Below are 17,891 nucleotides of genomic sequence, written 5' to 3' on the forward strand. Positions count from 1 at the left end.
CCCTTACTTCCCTCCAAGGCCCCAAGGGACACTTCCATATCCGCCACAAATTCACCTGCACCTCCACACACATCATCTATTGCATCCGCTGCACCCGATGTGGCCTTCTCTATATTGGGGAGACAGGCTGCCTACTTGCGGAACGTTTCAGAGAACACCTCTGGGACACCCGGAACAACTAACCCAACCACCCCGTGGTTCAACACTTCAACTCCCCCTCCCACTCCACCAAAGACATGCAGGTCCCTGGACTCCATCGCCAGACCATGGCAACACGACGGTTGGAGGAGGAGGGCCTCATCTTCCACCTGGGAACCCTCCAACCACAAGGGATGAACTCAGATTTCTCCAGTTTCCTCATTTCCTCTTCCCCCCACCTTGTCTCAGTCAAATCCCTTGAACTCAGCACCTCCTTCCTAACATGCAATCTTCTTCCTGACCTCTTCACCCCCACCCCACTCTGGCCTATCACCCTCACCTTGACCTCCCTCCACCTATCGCATTTCCAACGCCCCTTCCCCAAGTCCCTCCTCCCTACCTTTTATCTTAGCCTGCTGGATACCCTTTCCTCATTCCTGAAGAAGGGCTTATGCCCGAAACGTAGATTCTCCTGTTCCTTGGATGCTGCCTGACCTGCTGCGCTTTTCCAGCAACACATTTTCAGCTACTAATCACAAAGAGCAGGAATTGTTCCTGTTCCTCAACAATGCTCCCATTTTTCAAATTGAGTACCCAAATGCAATTCCACATTGGGAATGCTATGATTAAAGCAGTTTCATTTTCAACAAATGCAGTCAGATTGCATAAAACAGAGAAAATAGGTGCTGGAGTAGACCATTCAGCTCTTTGAGCCTGCACCACCGCTCAATATGATCATGGCTAATCATGCAATTTCAGTATCCCACTCCCATTTTCTCTCCATACTCCTTGATCCCTTTGACTACAAGGGTCATGTCCAGCTCCCTCATAAATGTATCTAATGAACAGGCCCCAATAGCTTTCTATAGTTGAGAATTCCACAGGCTCACAACTGAGTGAAGAAATTCTTCCTCATCCTAGTCCCCAATAGTTTATCCCTTATTCTTATGCTGTGACTCCCTAGTTCTGGACTTCCCCATCAAGAGGAACATTCTCCCTGCATCTAGCGTGCCCAGTCCAATCAGGGTATTGTTTCTGTGAGATCTCACCGATTCACCTGCCCCACCAAAATTCTTCTAAATTTTAGTAAGTATAAGCTCAGTCGATCCAGTCTGTCTTGCATCAGGCCTGCCATCCTGGGAATCAGTCTGGTGAGCCTTCGCTGGACTCCCTCAATGGTAAGAATTTCTTTCCTTGTGACTAGGACACCAAAACTGCACAGAATACTCGAGCTGTGGCCTCAACCAAGCCTTGTGTAACTGCAACAAGGTGATCTTGAAATTCGGATTGTGAAATGCGATTACTTTTTGTATGAAATGGTACATTGAAGGGAGCAGGGAGGGCTATGTTTATTGCAAATGGAAAGGATTAGATTATTGTCCAGGGAGTGGAAAGGATAAAACTTGATAGAGGTGCAGGTTCTTTTGTTTCTCAGAATTTGAGATCCGTGTAATGGACTGGGGTTGCCTTATCTGATCCTCTATGATTCTGCATTTGCACATTCCTAAATCTGCTGTGTATATCATTGTCTTCAGTTGATGCTGCAATCCAAACAAAACTTCTGTTATTGGTGAAGGAGGTTTACAGGCTGTTCTGCAGTTGGAAACTTGTAAGCACCTGACAATCTGCAAACTAATACATCAGCTTCAACTCAACACTGTGGCCTCACCTGGTACATTTCAGACCAGAGGCACTTTTTAAGATTGTTGAAGTTGGCCTGTTTTAATGTTGGATTTAGCAGCTGAATAATATATTTGTGACTTTTTATGGTCTATACTGCTTTTGTTAGAAATCAGCATAATATCAGCTGAACCTTCAGCACTGTCGCAGATACTCACTGCACATCTAAATGCTATAAACTAAGCAGCTCTTGATGCTTAATTTAGGCTTCAAAAAACTTCTTGCTTTATAAGCTTTCTGAATACATGTCTAAACTCTGGACTATGTGTCTGAAAGCTGGCACAGCTAAATTTTTCTTTAACGTGTTAGTGGTGAATGAACTACAATGCATATGCATCAATCTTTACTTAAGTAATGTTCAGCTTCTCTATTCTTGCCAAAGTGCATAACCTCACATTTTCCCACATTATATTCCACCTGCCAAGCTTTCTTACCCACTTGCTTAAACTGTTTATATCCCTCTGCAGACTCCGTGTCATCCTCACTGCTTGACTTCCCACCTAATTCATTTTCCACATCCACATTATTCTCACTCCCTGTAAATAATTGTGGCTCCAACTCTATCTCTGTGGCATTCCACTAGTTACATGCTGCTAGTTACACCTTGAAAGCGTTCCCGTTATCCAATTCCTCCTTCTGAGTTTACCAATCGTCTGTCAAAGCTAATATGCTATCTCCAACTCCAAGGAGAAAGTGAGGTCTGCAGATGCTATCTCCAACTCCAAGCCTTACATGTGGTACCTTTTTATCAGATGCCTTTTGGGAAATTCAAAAATAGTATACCTCCTTTTTACTCAAAGAATTCTAATAAATTTGTTGGGCATAATTTCCCCTTCATAAAGCCATGCTGACTCTGGTTATATTATGTATCTAAATGCTCTGCTGTTATACTCTTTTTGCATTAGAATAACATTTTAACAACAGACTCTATGCTAACTGTTTTATAACTACATTTTTTTGAAAAAGATGTTGTATTGGCAGTTTTCCAGTCCTCTGAGACTTCACGCAAATCTGAGGATTCTTGGAAGATTGCTGCACTATCTTTACAGCTAATTTTAATATCTGAGGATGCATTCCATCAGATTGTAGGGAAGTTTCCACAGCACTTACTCTCTCGTGATAGTTATTAGTATTTATTTATTTCTTCCCCTATTTGCCCCTTGATTATTTAATATTTTTCAGATGCTATGTTTAATTCTTCTGTCATTTCCTGCTTCCCCATTATTATTGCCCTAGCCTCATTCTCGAAGGGGCCTGTCTTCCCTTTGGCCCCCTCTTCCATTATATTTGATGATGTTCTTGCTGTACGTTTTGATATTACTTGCTAATTTACCATCAGAATTTAATTTCTCATATCATTAGGTTTTAGTCACCTTTTTGTTTTTAAAACTTTCTCAGCCCTCTGGGTTACTACTGATTTTTGCCATATTGTATATTTTTTATTTCCATTGGATGCTATCCTTAACTTCCTGTTTAACCAAGTTTGGTTTATCTCCTTCCTCGAATCCTCCTCCCATAGTGGGATATATCTTTGTGGAGAGGCATTGGTATTTATTCTATGAATGATTATGTCCCAGTCCACTCCATGTAATTCTGCCCTCATTCCTTTTGTACTTGGCCATATTTATAGTTGCCACAGTTGTTTATGACCCAAATTTCTTCCCCTCAAACTGAATGCTAAATTCTACCAACTTATGGTTGGTGTTTCATAGATCTTACAGTCAGATCATTTGTTTTACTTGCCTTATTGCACATTACCAAATCCAAAATAGTCTGATTCCCGATTTGAATCCACAGCACATTGTGCTAGGAGCCTGCCCCAAGTGAACATTATAAATTCTTTCTCATGGTTACCTCTGCCAATTTGATCATTTCAACCCAAATGAAGATTAATGTCAGTTATGATGCTGCCTTTTATATGTGTCCTTATTCCCTCAGATTTTGTTCTCTGCCTACTGTTTTAGGGCCTGTAGACCACTATTTCCTCTTATGTTATCCTCATCCATGCGAATTCTACATCTTCTGATCAGAGATTATTTCTTGCATATTTCATGTTGTATTAAGTGTTATCTTATCACACTTTCCGTTTGTTTGTCCTTTTGAAAAGGTGCGTAACCTTAACTGTTTTGTTCACAGCTTTGATCACGTTGAAAACGTCTGTTGAATCTTGTATTATTTTGGTGAAGTTGTAGTTATTGAGTTTGTTTTTGGAGGGCTTGTCACTACAAGACCTAGTGAGTTGTTTTGCCATATCTTAACCAAACAGGCTGCACCGTGATGATGTCACTTGCTTCTGATTTTCTTGTCCTACCACACGATGTTCCAGCACCAAATTGCCACTCGGCAAATATCCTAGAATGCACTGGTATCCCTTGCACCCATGCTGTTGTGCACCTAGGCAAACACTGTCAGTGCAGGGCTACCCTGCATGATTCTTAACCTTTGTCACAGAAATGGCCAATCGGGAAATGGTCAACCCACTTTTCAGGCAGGGTCCTAGAGGCACTGCTGGTTCAGGTTGTGAAGAGACAGAACCCGGAGTGGTGGTTATGCTGGCATGATCAGAGGTTGCCATCAGGGTTAAAACAAGAGGAATGCCCAGCACTTGTATGAAGAAGGGCAATGTCCTTCACCATTCTGCCTGATAAGGTCCCCTAATTTCTGTCTGATACATCTTTCTCTCCCGCCACTGCACCTACTCCTTATGAAGGCTCATGCTCTACCCACCCATTAGCTGTATTCGCACTCTATCTCACCCTAAACCCTAGCACCACTACCCCAGTGTGCTGTCTTCGCAGCCTGTTCACTCACAAGGCAGTTTTCCACCAGGACCAAAAGGAATAGTTAAGTTTGTTTTAATCCAGGTGGCAACCTTTGACCAGGCCAGCACTCTGTCACTAACCACCCCTATAAATCCTCCTTTTTCGCCAGATAGCCTGCAGTTGGGCAGAAAGACTCCATGCAGCAGTGTGCAGCTTGTAATTTGGCTCCTCTCCCATTTACAAGGACAAAGCTTGAGGTCTGAACAAGGTCTGGACTGGTATCAGAGGCTGCCCTGACCTGTCGGAGGGGCCATTTTGAGCAAAGGCTATCCATCTTGACTTGCTGTGAAAGCAAGGGAAGAGCATGAAAGTGCTATCTGGCCCAGTCCATGAGTTGTGTGAATGTCTGTGTATAGAGTTTCCTTGGAAGCATTACAGCCCTAGTTGCTGGTGCAGCATTGAAGTGCGGAGGTGTCCTGTAAGTGGGTTGCAATGGGTGTTGATCACACATGGCCATTGCCCATGAAGCATGCCATGAGGTGTTGGCATCTGGTTTCAATGTGGAAGTCATTCAGAGCATATGCTAAGTTGAGATGTCAGGTGCTCTGTCTAGTTTGCATATCTTGTTTTCCCAATGTCTGCTGTTTGGTTGGGAGTCTGAATATTAATAAGGCATGTTGTGGCATTATCAAGGTGTTTGACAAGCATGGGCACCTGTGTGCATCTTGCCTGTGCCTTATGCAGATCTCGCCACCTCACTTGTGAAAAGCATATGGTGGGGCACAATAATCTCTGTTGAGGTGTGCCTTGCTGGAATTGTTAACTGATTCTGCTGCACATCCTGCCATGGGCTCAGGCACTCAAATCCTATAGGATTGTGTCCATGTCTCTAATGGCTATAAAATCTCGCACGTTAAATTATTTTGTTTTATATTTAAAATGCCATGTGCATTTAAGTGAAGAGCCAATAATGTTGCCGTTCTATACCATTTTGTCCTCTTTTTGCCCTATCTGCTGTTGTTTTTCTATGTTTGTACACTCTGTCGCTTCCTGTCTTACTCTGGGTATGGTTATTCAAATAGCTGTCGAGAATGTAGTCCAGGAAAAGCATTGCAGGTAAGGCGGCATTCGAGGAGGAGAAGAATCGAAGTTTTGGCCATAAGCCCTTCATCAGGAAACATCGATTCCCCTGCTCCTCTGATGCTGCCAGGCCTGCTATGGTTTTCCAGCATCACTCTAATCTTGACTCTGATCTCAGCATCTGCAGTCCTCACTTTCACCTTTTTTGGGGCCAGTTCCCAGCAAGGCTCACATGAAGCCTGATCCAGTGGAGCTACTCCCTCCTAGCTCAGTCCTGGTGCCAGTGTCCCATGAACTGAAACACATTTCCTCCACATCAAATCCTAGTGTTTATGATGATCGAATGATCGCTGTTGTACACTGAACGAGACCTCCAGAAATTGAGTTTCTGTCAAACTCCAGGTGGCCAATGTGGTGGTTGTTAACCATGTTGCTAATTACCTTAGCCCCATTGTTCTGTTTGCAGTCTCGCGTCTATCGTTTTACAATGCTTTGACAAAGCTTAGTCACTTGGCACAAATTTAGGACACTGTGTACCTCAACAGAAAAGAATGGGGTAACTTCTCCATTTGACTCTTTACATTCTCATGCAACTGTGGGAATAAACAAGTTAACCATACTCTATTATTTCCAACCATGATACAGATTTGTGAACTGCTTGTGAAAAGAAAGCCGCTTTGATTAGGTGAGACTAAACCAAACTTAAATCGTATAAATGTGTGTATATAAGGGAATATGTTACAGAAGGAAGTTCCAAGGGGCCATAACAGATTGAGTTGGCAAAAGTGGCAAGAGCAGCTCAATGAGGTGGATATGATCATTCCCTCTGGGGGCACGAAAGGTAGATCAGAATATTTTGTGCCTGGGGAGAGACTGAATGTTGTGGAGCAAATGGGTTTGTGTGAGCAGGTACTGAAAGGAAATCGTTGGAACTCAAAAGTGATGCTTCACTAATACAGAAGTTTGATCAAATACTTTTGAAGTAAAACAAAAAGCTGTGCATGCTGGAGACCTGATTGCTGGAGAAACTCAGCAGGTCTGGCAGCATCTGTGGGAAGAAAGCAAAGTTACATTTCAATTTGGTGACTCTTAATCAGAACTGCATTCTGCTTTGAGCACCTCATAAAGAAATTGGACCTTCTAGGAGGAGGAGCAGTCTGACACTAGGAATTGAAGGGATGAACTAAGTCAGTTTTTTTAAAAACTTTTTTAAAAAATTCTTTTTCACTTGTTATTGAAATGTGTTTCCTTAGAATAATGAGTTGAATAATGAACTACTTTCTCTGGGGAATCTAGAACAAGCAAGTATCATAAATTTGAGTTAAAAATCTCAACACCAGGTTATAGTCCAACAGGTTTATATGGAAACACTAGCTTTCAAAGGCTAGTGTTTCCATATAAACCTGTTGGACTATAACCTGGAGTTGTGATTTTTAACTTTTGTCCACCCCAGTCCAACATCAACACCTCCAAGTCATTAAAATAGAGCAAAGCCACTAGTATTCAGCAATAAAGTTGCACTCCTTTTCAGAAAAAAATGTAGTTAAAGTTTATAAATCTTTCTTTCCCTGTCCTCATTGCTGTGAATGCTAAATTTGCAAAATTGAAATTGATTGATGATTGGGACAAGTATGCGGATGTACTTACTAGAGAAGGTGTAAAACCTGCCCTCCCCTTGGGAAATAAGGCAGGACAAGTGCCCTAGGTATCAGTGAGAGAGCACTTTGGGGCCATAATTCTAATAGTTTTAAAATAGTGATGGAAAAGGATAGACCAGATCTAAAAGTTGAAGTTCTAAATTGAAGGTTGGCCAATTTTAATGGTATTAGGCAAGAACTTTCAAAAGATGATTGTGTGTAGATACTTGCAGGCAAAGTGACGGCTGGAAAATGGGAAGCCTTCAGAAATGAGATAACGAGAGTCCAGAGAAAGTATATTCCTGTTAGGGTGAAAGGAATGGCGGGTAAGTGTAAGCTGGATGACAAGAGAAATTGAAGGTTTGGTTAAGGAAAAGGAGGAAACATATATGTCAGGTATAGACAGGATAGATGGAGTTCATCCTTCAGAGTATAAAGGCAGTAGGAGTATACTTAAGAGGGAAATATGGAGGACATGAGAGAGCTTTGGCAAATAGAGTTAAGGAGAATCCAAAGGGTTTTCACAAATACATTTAAGGACAAAAGAGTAACTAAGGAGAGAATAGGGTCCCTCAAAGATCAGTAAGGTGCCCTTTGTGGAGCCACAGGAGATGGGGGAGATACTGAATGAGTATTTTACATCAGTGTCTACTGTGTAGAAGGACATGGAAGGACATCTTGAAAAATGTCCATATTACAGAGGAGGAAGTGCTAGATATCTTGAAATGCATAAAGGTGGATAAATCCCCAGGATCTGATCAGGTGTACCCTAGAACACTGTGGGAAGTTAAGGAAGCGATTGTTGGACCCCTTGCTGAGATACTTGTATCATTGATAGTCACAGGTGAGGTGCTTGAAGACTGGAGGTTGGCTAACGTGTTGCCACTATTTAAAAAAGGTGGTCACAGCAAGCCAGGGAACTATCGACCAGTGAGCCTGATGTCGGTGGTAGGCATGTTGGAGGGAATCCGGAGGGACAGGATGTACACTCATTTGGAAAGGCAAGGATTGATTAGGGATAGTCAACATGGCTTTGTTCATGGGAAATCATGTCTCATAAACTTGATTGAGCTTTTTGAAGAAGTAACAAAGAAGACGAGCGGTAGACGTGATCTATATGGACTTCAGTAAGGCGTTTGACAAGGTTCCCCATGGGAGACTGGTTAGCAAGGTTAGATCTCACGGAATACAGGGAGAACTAGCCATTTGGATTCAGAACTGGCTCAAAGATAGAAGACAGAGGATGGTGGTGGAGGGTTGTTTTTCAGACTGGAGGCCTGTGACCAGTGGAGTGCCACAAGGATCGGTGCTGGGTCCACTACTTTTTGTCATTTATATAAATGATTTGGATGTGAGCATAAGAGGTATAGTTGGTAAGTTTGCAGATTACACCAGAATTGGAGGTGTAGTGGACGGTGAAGAAGGTAACCTCAGATTACAATGGGATCAAATGAGCTAATGGGCTGATGAGTGGCAGATGGAGTATAATTTAGATAAATGCAAGGTGCTGCACTTTGGGAAAGCAAATCTTAGCAGGACTTATACACTAAATGGTAAGATCCTACGGAGTGTTGCTAAACAAAGAGTGCAGGTTCATAGCTCCTTGAAAGTGGAGTCGCAAGTACATAGGATAGTGAAGAAGTCATTTGGTATACTCTCCTTTATTGGTCAGAGTATTGAGTACAGGAGTTAGGAGGTCATGTTGCAGCTGTACAGGACATTGGTTAGTCCACTGTTGGAATATTGCGTGCGATTCTGGTCTCCTTCCTATCGGAAAGATGTTGTGAAACTTGAAAGGATTCAGAAAAGATTTACAAGATGTTGCCAGGGTTGGAGGATTTGAAATATAGGGAGAGGGTGAATAGGCTAGGGCTGTTTTCCCTGGAGCGTCGGAGGCTGAGGGGTGACCTTATACAGGCTTATAAAATCATGAGCGTCATGGATAGAATAAATCAACAGTATTTTCCCTGGGGTGGGGAGTCCAGAACTAGAGGCATAGGTTTAGGGTGAGAGGGGAAAAAGATATAAAAGGGACCTATGGGGCAACTTTTTAATGCAGAGGGTGGTGCGTGTATGGAATGAGCTGCCAAAGGAAGTGGTGGAGGTTAGTATAATTGCAACATTTTAAAAGGCATCTGGATGGGTATATGAATAAGAAGGGTTTGCAGGGGTATGGGCCAGGTGCTGGCAATTGGGACTAGATTGGGTTGGGATATCTGGTCGGCATGGACAAGTTAGACCGAAGGGTCTGTTTCCGTGCTGTATATCTCTGACTCTATGACTCTAAGTGCCAACTGATAACTGCAACAAAACTAACCTAACACATTGGATTGAGGTGCTGATTCTCCATGTCTTCTCAAATGGCAGAATAACCTTGAAGGGCTGAATGGCTTGACCCTGTTGATTTTGTTGTTTGGGCAGCTGTAGTATAGTCTCAAGGGATGACTCATGTTGAAAATAATAGTCTTCTGGAGGGACTATTGCAGGAGAGGATTGCATCCTATAGTCTTGGAGTCACTGGGGAGTAGAATGAAACTCCAGAAATGATGGGCCTCTGAGAAGTTGAGCATGTATTAAAATGTAGATGTCTGTGAGTAAATAGCAAAAACCTTGTTTTTTGGTGTAATTGGAATATACAATTTCTAGGTTTTTTTTTTCCATAAACAATCCCGTTTAGAACACTGATCTAAATGTCTGCCCACGTGAGGGATTGAAAGCCACCTCTGCCTCCTGCCTATACACTTGCACAAGCTCTATCCACTTGCAAAGAAATTGCCTTGAATTCAGTTTTAATTGCATTAGATTTGCAATTCTGTAGGAAGGTTGACTGATGTGGGAAATGTGGATAATGGCAAGTAATGGAGATTGTTAGAGGGGATCTTGCTGGGCTGGACCTGACCTGACCAGAGACTGAATTCTTACATTGTGACTGGCCTAGAACCCCCTCATTTCCCAGCACGAATCCTTTGTGTTGATAAGCACATCACTCTCAAAAAAAAAATCTAATTTTAAAAATATAAGTCCCTGCAGTAGTGACATTCTTGGGGGTGGAGTACAAGTACACTTGGGGCCAGCCCTCTAAAGACAAATGATAAAGTTCCAACAGAGTAAGAACAAAGGTTTCTCTTCACTATAATTACTCTGAGCAGTCATTCACTGTTCCTCTATAGCTGTAACTAATTCAAAAATTACTCAACATTTCCCTACAAAAATGCATAACTCGAGAAGCTGCGTAAACAATGAGAAATCTGTTTTGGTAAGTTGACGTACAACACTTGGGGAAAATCCTAAACCCTATTTTTAGACTGATTTCTGGAGCTGCTCCAACATAGTTGCTTCATGTACCAGACAGACTCATTTGGAGCCGTCCTGTTTACACTGTAATTCACAGTAGGGAAAGTCAGAATATTTCCAGTGTTTGATTTGTTCTCCACGTGTGTATCTGTTCCCTTGGAAAAAGACACATGCGCTTAAAATTGCAGAAAAACCAGCTCCCTTAATTATTCTAACTGTATTTACACCTAAATATATTAAAAAATAAGTAGGAGTAGTTCATTTGCCACCACATTATTTAATACGATTGGTTATAATCCTTTTTATCAACTCTCTCTTTTCTCACCTTAACCCCATAAGACCAATAATTTTTCACTTCGGATTTGAGTGGACTCAATAAGTGAGCTTTCAAGGCTCTCTGGAGTAGAGGATTCCAAACATTTTAATGTTTTTGTTTAACATTATGCCATTTTTAACTTGTTATATCTACTTTGAATCCATTTTCTTCCTTTGGCTGATCTAATGAAAGTTCTCGTAAGAATGCACAGTTTCCCATCTCTTTTCCAACCCCCAAAAGAAATGCTGGTGGCAACATGTTTTGTCCATCCATAATTAGCCATGCTCCATGAAGACCTGTAAGAGAGAGAAAGATAGTTGTTCTTTATAGGCACTGACCTATATCAAGCACCAGAAATCTCTCAGGCTATGTTGGGAGGGTCCGCAGGTTGGTCAGTAACCAGTTTGGCTGTGTCACAAATGCTTTTTCTGTAGGTGGCAAGACTGGGAGTAGGACTAGAACTAAGAATTTTTGAGGTAGGAGTGCAACATACAGATTATGACCTTCTATTTTCCTATATTTAAAAAAAAAACTGATAGTACACACTTCAGTATAGGGATCCCATCTCTTTTTTTTTGGTGCATGCACATCTATTTCATTTCATAGAATCATAAAATCCCTACAGTGTGAAAACAGCCCTTCGACCCAACAAGTCCACACTGACCTTCCAAAGAGTAACCCACCCAGACCCATTTCTCTACCCTCTTACTCTACATTTCCCCCTGACCACTGCAACTAACCTACACAGTGGGGTAACTTAGCATGGCCAATTCACCTAACCTTCACATCTTCGGATTCTGGGAGGAAACCCACGCACACACTGGGAAAATGAGCAAACCCTACACAAGCAGTCACTCAAGGCTGGAATCAAACTATGGTCCCTGGTGCTGTGAGACAGCAGTATTAATCAAGGAGCTACCATGCCTCACCCATTGCTGTGCCATAAGTTAGCATTGTTTTTGTCACTAATTACTACATCTTGCGGTTCCTGACCTTCCCTATGTAGGGGTTTTATTTCCAGTAGAAAAGATCTACATTTGACAAAAGTAACATTGGTCAAGAATGCATTGCACATTGTTGTCTATAGAGGGTTTAAGCGAGCTATGTAAATATGGCTGTTACAAGGTTTGTTATAATCTTTTAATGCCACTGCTTCTCTTCCTTTGATAGACATCAGAGCTATCTAGTGCTTTTTCTCATTGTTTTAATGTTTACCCACTGTCTTCCAATACTTGCATTCATCTAAATCCTAAAACAAAGAAATTTGTGCTTTGCTAGCATCAAAATCTCTCCATGTAATCGCGTGGCGAAATGTTCATCGACTGGTTCCTTACAGATTTTGTTACACTGTCCTAGAGTGTGAAGTGAACTTTAAAACAAAACTGCTGGCAAAGGTTCTTTTGAAGATACATTACGAACTCTTTTATATAAAGTAAAATTTCTCTTTCTGAAGATCACAAAAACCAAACCTGCTTTATAGATTTAATAGTCCCATACAGTGAATGAGGAAAAATGTGAAGTACACATTGCAGTGCTCTTGTAAATAGAAAGGGAAGTGCTAAATATTTAGTTTATCACATTTAAAAAGTGTAAAAAAAAAAAAAAATTCTTGGTTTGATATTTCCACATGCTCCTAATAGCATTAAATCTGTAAAATAGGGTAAGTTGCAACTAGTTGAACTATTCATTTCTTTTGGGATCTTACCCCAAGAACTAAACATTCAGTGTATTTTTTCCCCAGTGCTGTTATTCATTTTCATGTGAGGAGGCTGCTAAAAGAGAAATGAAAAGAATGGATGTAATTTTTTTTTTCTGTTATTGACTGGCGTGTTTCAGTGGGGAATTTTTGTTACTTCTGAAATTACCACATATACAGTTGGTTACACATTGAATTTTAACTAGTTATACTCTTGTGTTGTCTAAGTGAAGCACAAATGAGGTATATGGATGCTGTTTAGTTGGAGATGGTGTTTTCATGTACAACTCAAATTATATAGGAGCACCTCTCGACACAGCCTGTCTTGAATACAACAGTGAGAAGAACGTGGTCATGTGGATAACATCTGTACCTGCGTGCACTTGCATTTTTAACTCTTAAGAGCCATGATCCCATAGTTGTTCACAAACATGACTTCTCATATTTTCCTTCCTGTCTTTTTAGAAGTTTCGTTTTACTAATTGTCAAATGATTATCCTGTTGTGTGTAATCTGTGTCTTGGCAAAACTAATACACTTAGATCTCCAAATAATATTTTAATTTACTTTAAGTATTTTGTTTTTTAATGACTTTATCTCGTTTTTCAGTATCGGTCATTTGTTCCATCCTTTCTCTATTAGGAAGATGTGCCTAATTAGCCCTTTTTTCTTGTGCCCGTTTTAAAGAAGAAACTTACTTGCTTTTATTTTAAATGTAAATAGATTCTGCTTCTGTCACCTTTTCTGGTAGGGTAGGTGTTCCATGCCATTTACTCCCAAATGTTATCATTTTTTATTTGGTGATTATCTTAAGTTGGTGGCCTTTGTTATTGACCTGCCAATAAGCAGAAATAATATTTTCATTGGCAAAATTTTCAGTCACATTGTTCATAAAGTTGGATGTCTAAAAGCTGACGAGATTGTAACTGCTGCTTAACCACTTAGTTCATAGATTAGATTACATTACAGTGTGGAAACAGGCTCTTCGGCCCAACAAGTCCACACCGCCCCGCCGAAGCGCGACCCACCCATACCCCTACATACATTTTACCCCTTACCTAACACTACGGGCAATTTAGCATGGCCAATTCACCTGACCTGCACATCTTTGGACTGTGGGAGGAAACCGGAGCACTCTGAGGAAACCCATGCAGACACGGGGAGAACGTGCAAACTCCACACAGTCAGTCGCCTGAGGCGGGAAGTGAACCCGGGTCTCCGGCGCTGTGAGGCAGCAGTGCTAACCACTGTGCCATCGTGCTGCCCATTACCTTGTTGCCATTACACTTGGTTGCCCTGCTTCTAAAATTTTTGTCCCATTTTTTTTTTTTAACAGCTTTATCATCATGTCTGCCATTTGAAAAGAGTTGCATGTTGAAATTCTTGATTCTGCACTCTACTATTTTTAAGTTGTCACTATCCATGTATATAAATATTATTCTTTCATGATGTACACTTTTATTTGATATCCACCTGAAGCCTTATAGTTTTCTGCACTTTATTTTAGTGAATACATAGTTAAATTAGAATTAAATATACCACTGAGCTAGAGCCATAATATTTGAGTTTTACTTGAGGAAAACTAGAAACTATTGCAATTAACTCTGAAAATGGACTTGGTGCCAACTGGTGTTAATAGTGAATACAGTGCGTCCTCTTAACACTTTGCCGTGCAAATGTTGTTTCTGGGAGTTTACCAAGGGCCAGCCTTTATTAATAAATTTTAAGACTAAGAAATTTTCATTTTTATTTAAAATCCACAGGAGGTTATGCAGTTCCATTCACTCATTGCTATCGAGCAACAAATAATTCCAGCTAATGAACAGTTATTTGTATTAAGCAAACAAGTTCTAAAGAAATTATCATCCAGACATTTAATAATCTGTCAATATATTAAGGCCATTACAGTGGTGAAACTGCGCAAATAGTGATCTGGTATGATTTGAATTTTAAAAAAATACTGTCGTGTAATTTTCCAACTTCATAGCAACAATATTTTAGATCTAACCACAACTAAGCCCCAAATTGTTCCATGCTTCCACACTGTGAATATACAGTATCTAATTTATATGCAAGTCTGAGTTTTCTGAAATTCCAATGAAATTATTACAGTATAAAAGTATTAGCTTTCTAAATATCAAATGAGATCATGTAACTGCTTTAAATCATACAGTTAGGAATTTCTGGCATGCTGTTATATCTGTGAACTTTGTTCCCTGCAAATTAACTGCTTAAGATGAAGCCCAACAAGCTGCTCCCTCCTTTTTCCCATTACCTTATCATCACCCTTTCTACTTGATCGCTCATGTGTTTCCATTTGAACCATTTTCACTGTTTTAAAAGCCTTTCATTTTATGTATATAGTTTAAGTGGAAAAGTTGATTATCCCCCTCTCTCTCTTTCTTCCCCCCCCCCCCCCCCCCCAAAATATCCTAATTACTGTTAGTGCCTTTTTGTCTCTTTAAGCACTAAATAAGTTGTGTCCAATATTTTCTCCTAAAACAATCACTTGCCTCCATGCAGGTAAGATAGATTAGTCAGTTAAACATTGGAAACTGTGTTGCATGTAACAGCCATGTCTTGTGCATCAAAATGTTTTTGATGCATCAGTATAATTTATGTTTATAATTATGGAATGCAGATATGTTTGTAGTGTAAAAAGAATCAAGCCTCATTTTGTTAAAGTATTTTCATAAATAACTTTTGAAGCTGTTAACTCTATCTCAGTTTGCAATATTTATAGTAAATTGTAAGCAAGTATATGCATGGGATTTATTGATCTATTTCCATTGAAGGCTTCCACCTGTATTGGGTAATTTGCATTGTGCTTATAAAAAGGTTTGCTATAAACTGAAAAGCATTCAGCATTTAACTGATCAATGGAAATCTGTCCAATGACTCCATTTCTAAAAGCTGTCTTTTAAGTTGGTGCCGCATTTTTGAAAGTCTCCTCTTCTTCCCTGGCTTTTCTCCCACAGGTGAAGCGGGAGCCAGGTGAAAATGGAGCCAGTCTCACAGATCAGGAGCTCGTTTCTATGTCCGTTCGAGAATTGAACCAACATCTGCGGGGCCTAACTAAAGAAGACATCATCCGGCTGAAGCAGCGCCGCAGAACGCTCAAGAACCGTGGCTACGCTGCCAGCTGCCGTGTCAAGAGGGTAACTCAGAAGGAGGAATTGGAGAAGCAGAAAGCAGAACTTCAGCAAGAGGTAGAGAAGCTGGCATCTGAGAATGCCAGCATGAAATTAGAGCTGGATGCCCTGAGATCCAAGTATGAGGCCTTGCAGAGCTTCGCCAGGACCGTAGCCAGAGGACCCGTCATGCCGGTTAGAGGTCCTATCACTTCTGCCATTGGGCCCATTATGCCAGGCAAAGTGGCTACCACCAGTGTCATCACAATAGTCAAATCCAAAACCGATGCAAGATCTTAGTACATACTGCTGTAGACACAGGCCAGAGACAAACTAGTTCTTCGTAACACTGGTCAATTCATGGAGTTAAACACAAATGTTTGAATAAATAACCTACCCGCCATCCTTCACCAACCCCCCCCCCCCCCCCCCACACAAAAGAAATACAGGCAAGTTTTTCCACGTGATCACCAGACTGCGGCAGATTGGCGAATTAGCAAAGCACTAGTTACAAGATCAACCTCATTCTTTCGTAGAGTCCAAACTCTCATTTGGTCATGTTATGTTCAGGCTTTTAATTTAGTCCATCTCTAGCACACTTCCTGTAGACCTCTTGCAGTTTTAACTGAACTGAGTAATATCCGAAATGAAAAGGAAGTCATTCTTTTATTTCAACATCAAAATTCTTACTGAGTTCCCTAGCGCAGCCACAGTGAATAAAATGGAGGCCTTCATTAACTTGGAAGATCTTGCCACTTGAAAATATTTCACACAGACCAATCCATGGTAGCTCTACAGCCACCTTAAAGGACAAGCTTGTTGATTTGTTTTTCTTTGCTGAAATTTGAGCAAACTTTGCAAAAATAAAAATCTACGTTTGGATGAAGACAATGTGACATGTTTAAGCAAATCCCAGTATTGTAAATTACTTTTATCAATTAGATTATAAATGGACTCTGAGTACAATTCTTTTTAATTGGAAGCTTTTATTTTTGATCTGAAATCTTGTGGCTAACTTTGTGCATTGACCAGTGAACAGCTTCTCATATTCATGCACATCTGAACACGGTGTACCGTATCACCATGGAGTAAGGTAGTTCAAATGACCTGTTCATATGGTTAAGTATTCCTTTCTATTCATATACTACTGGGTATTTCTTGGAAAAATTTATAGCACAAATTAGAAATATTGATTTTAATTTGTACACTTAAAAAAAGGTTAATCATTGGAAGACAATGCACAACATTTAAAAACGTGCAGAGATGGGAGGAGGCAGAATTAATAGCACCCTTTGTAACACTATCTAAGCTGTTACAGAAACCCTGCCATCTGCTTGTCACTATCCAACGAAGGCAGCGGAATGTCAGCATGACTGTATAATTAGCTTTTGATTATTCAAAATGTGCAGTCTTCATAACAAAGCTCAATTCTTTATGGCTTTGAATTCTTCAAGATAAACCGCTTCTGATGATCCTATCTCTGTGAATCTTCTATTTATGGTTTATTCATTTATGTCATGTATAAATGTTGAATATTTTACAAACAGAACTTCAAGTTTACAAATTTAATGAAATCTTTTCCATAACATGGTGTTTAAACGTATGAATTCAACAGTTGTATAATATTTGAAAGTCATGGAGAATGTTTAGATTTCCATTGATATTTAAGTGGTTAAAGAAAAGTATGATATAAGCACCAGAAGAGTGAACACTATTTCAGCAAAAACCTTGTTAGCTGTATGTTTTCTTTTGAAGAAAAGGTTTAATCCTCTTTGACTTTCATAAGTCAGAAATTAAGAGTTGGCTGATTTATTTCATTTCATTCCTGCTGACTAGAACTAGCTGCTGTTCCACCGATCATCCCCAGTTCTCTCTCCTCAGTCAAACAAAAAATTGAAATGACTGTACTAAACCTTTACAGATATTTGAAATTGCTTCTTAAAAAAGCAAGTGTGAGTAGAAGGGGCTGATTAACCATATGAATGAAAATTTATTCAGAGAATCTTTGATAGTAAAAGTTCCTCTTTAGTGTATGTATACAAAGTATCTTTGTCAACATGTAAGGGTATTCGAGTTTAATTTTTATAAGTACACAGATTATCATACAATATTTATATACAAAAAAACACAAAAAAATGTTTAATAGCTTTTACAGATG

The 17,891-nt window shown here is 40.2% G+C and overlaps 1 protein-coding gene across 5 annotated transcripts in view; it reads left to right on the forward strand.

Annotated features, from left to right (window-relative positions):
- LOC122562191 (transcription factor MafG) overlaps positions 1-16,172 on the forward strand; it is a 46,727-nt gene extending 30,555 nt beyond the window's left edge. For all 5 annotated transcript variants that reach the window (XM_043714851.1, XM_043714852.1, XM_043714850.1 and 2 more), the window contains one exon: positions 15,581-16,172. In XM_043714851.1, the coding sequence (XP_043570786.1) occupies positions 15,581-16,033 (453 nt within the window). In that variant the 3' untranslated portion in view covers positions 16,034-16,172. The remainder of the gene's footprint in view (positions 1-15,580) is intronic.
- The last annotated feature ends 1,719 nt before the right edge of the window (positions 16,173-17,891 follow it).

This window comes from Chiloscyllium plagiosum, chromosome 24, assembly GCF_004010195.1.
Source record: "Chiloscyllium plagiosum isolate BGI_BamShark_2017 chromosome 24, ASM401019v2, whole genome shotgun sequence".
Lineage (NCBI taxonomy): Eukaryota > Metazoa > Chordata > Chondrichthyes > Orectolobiformes > Hemiscylliidae > Chiloscyllium > Chiloscyllium plagiosum.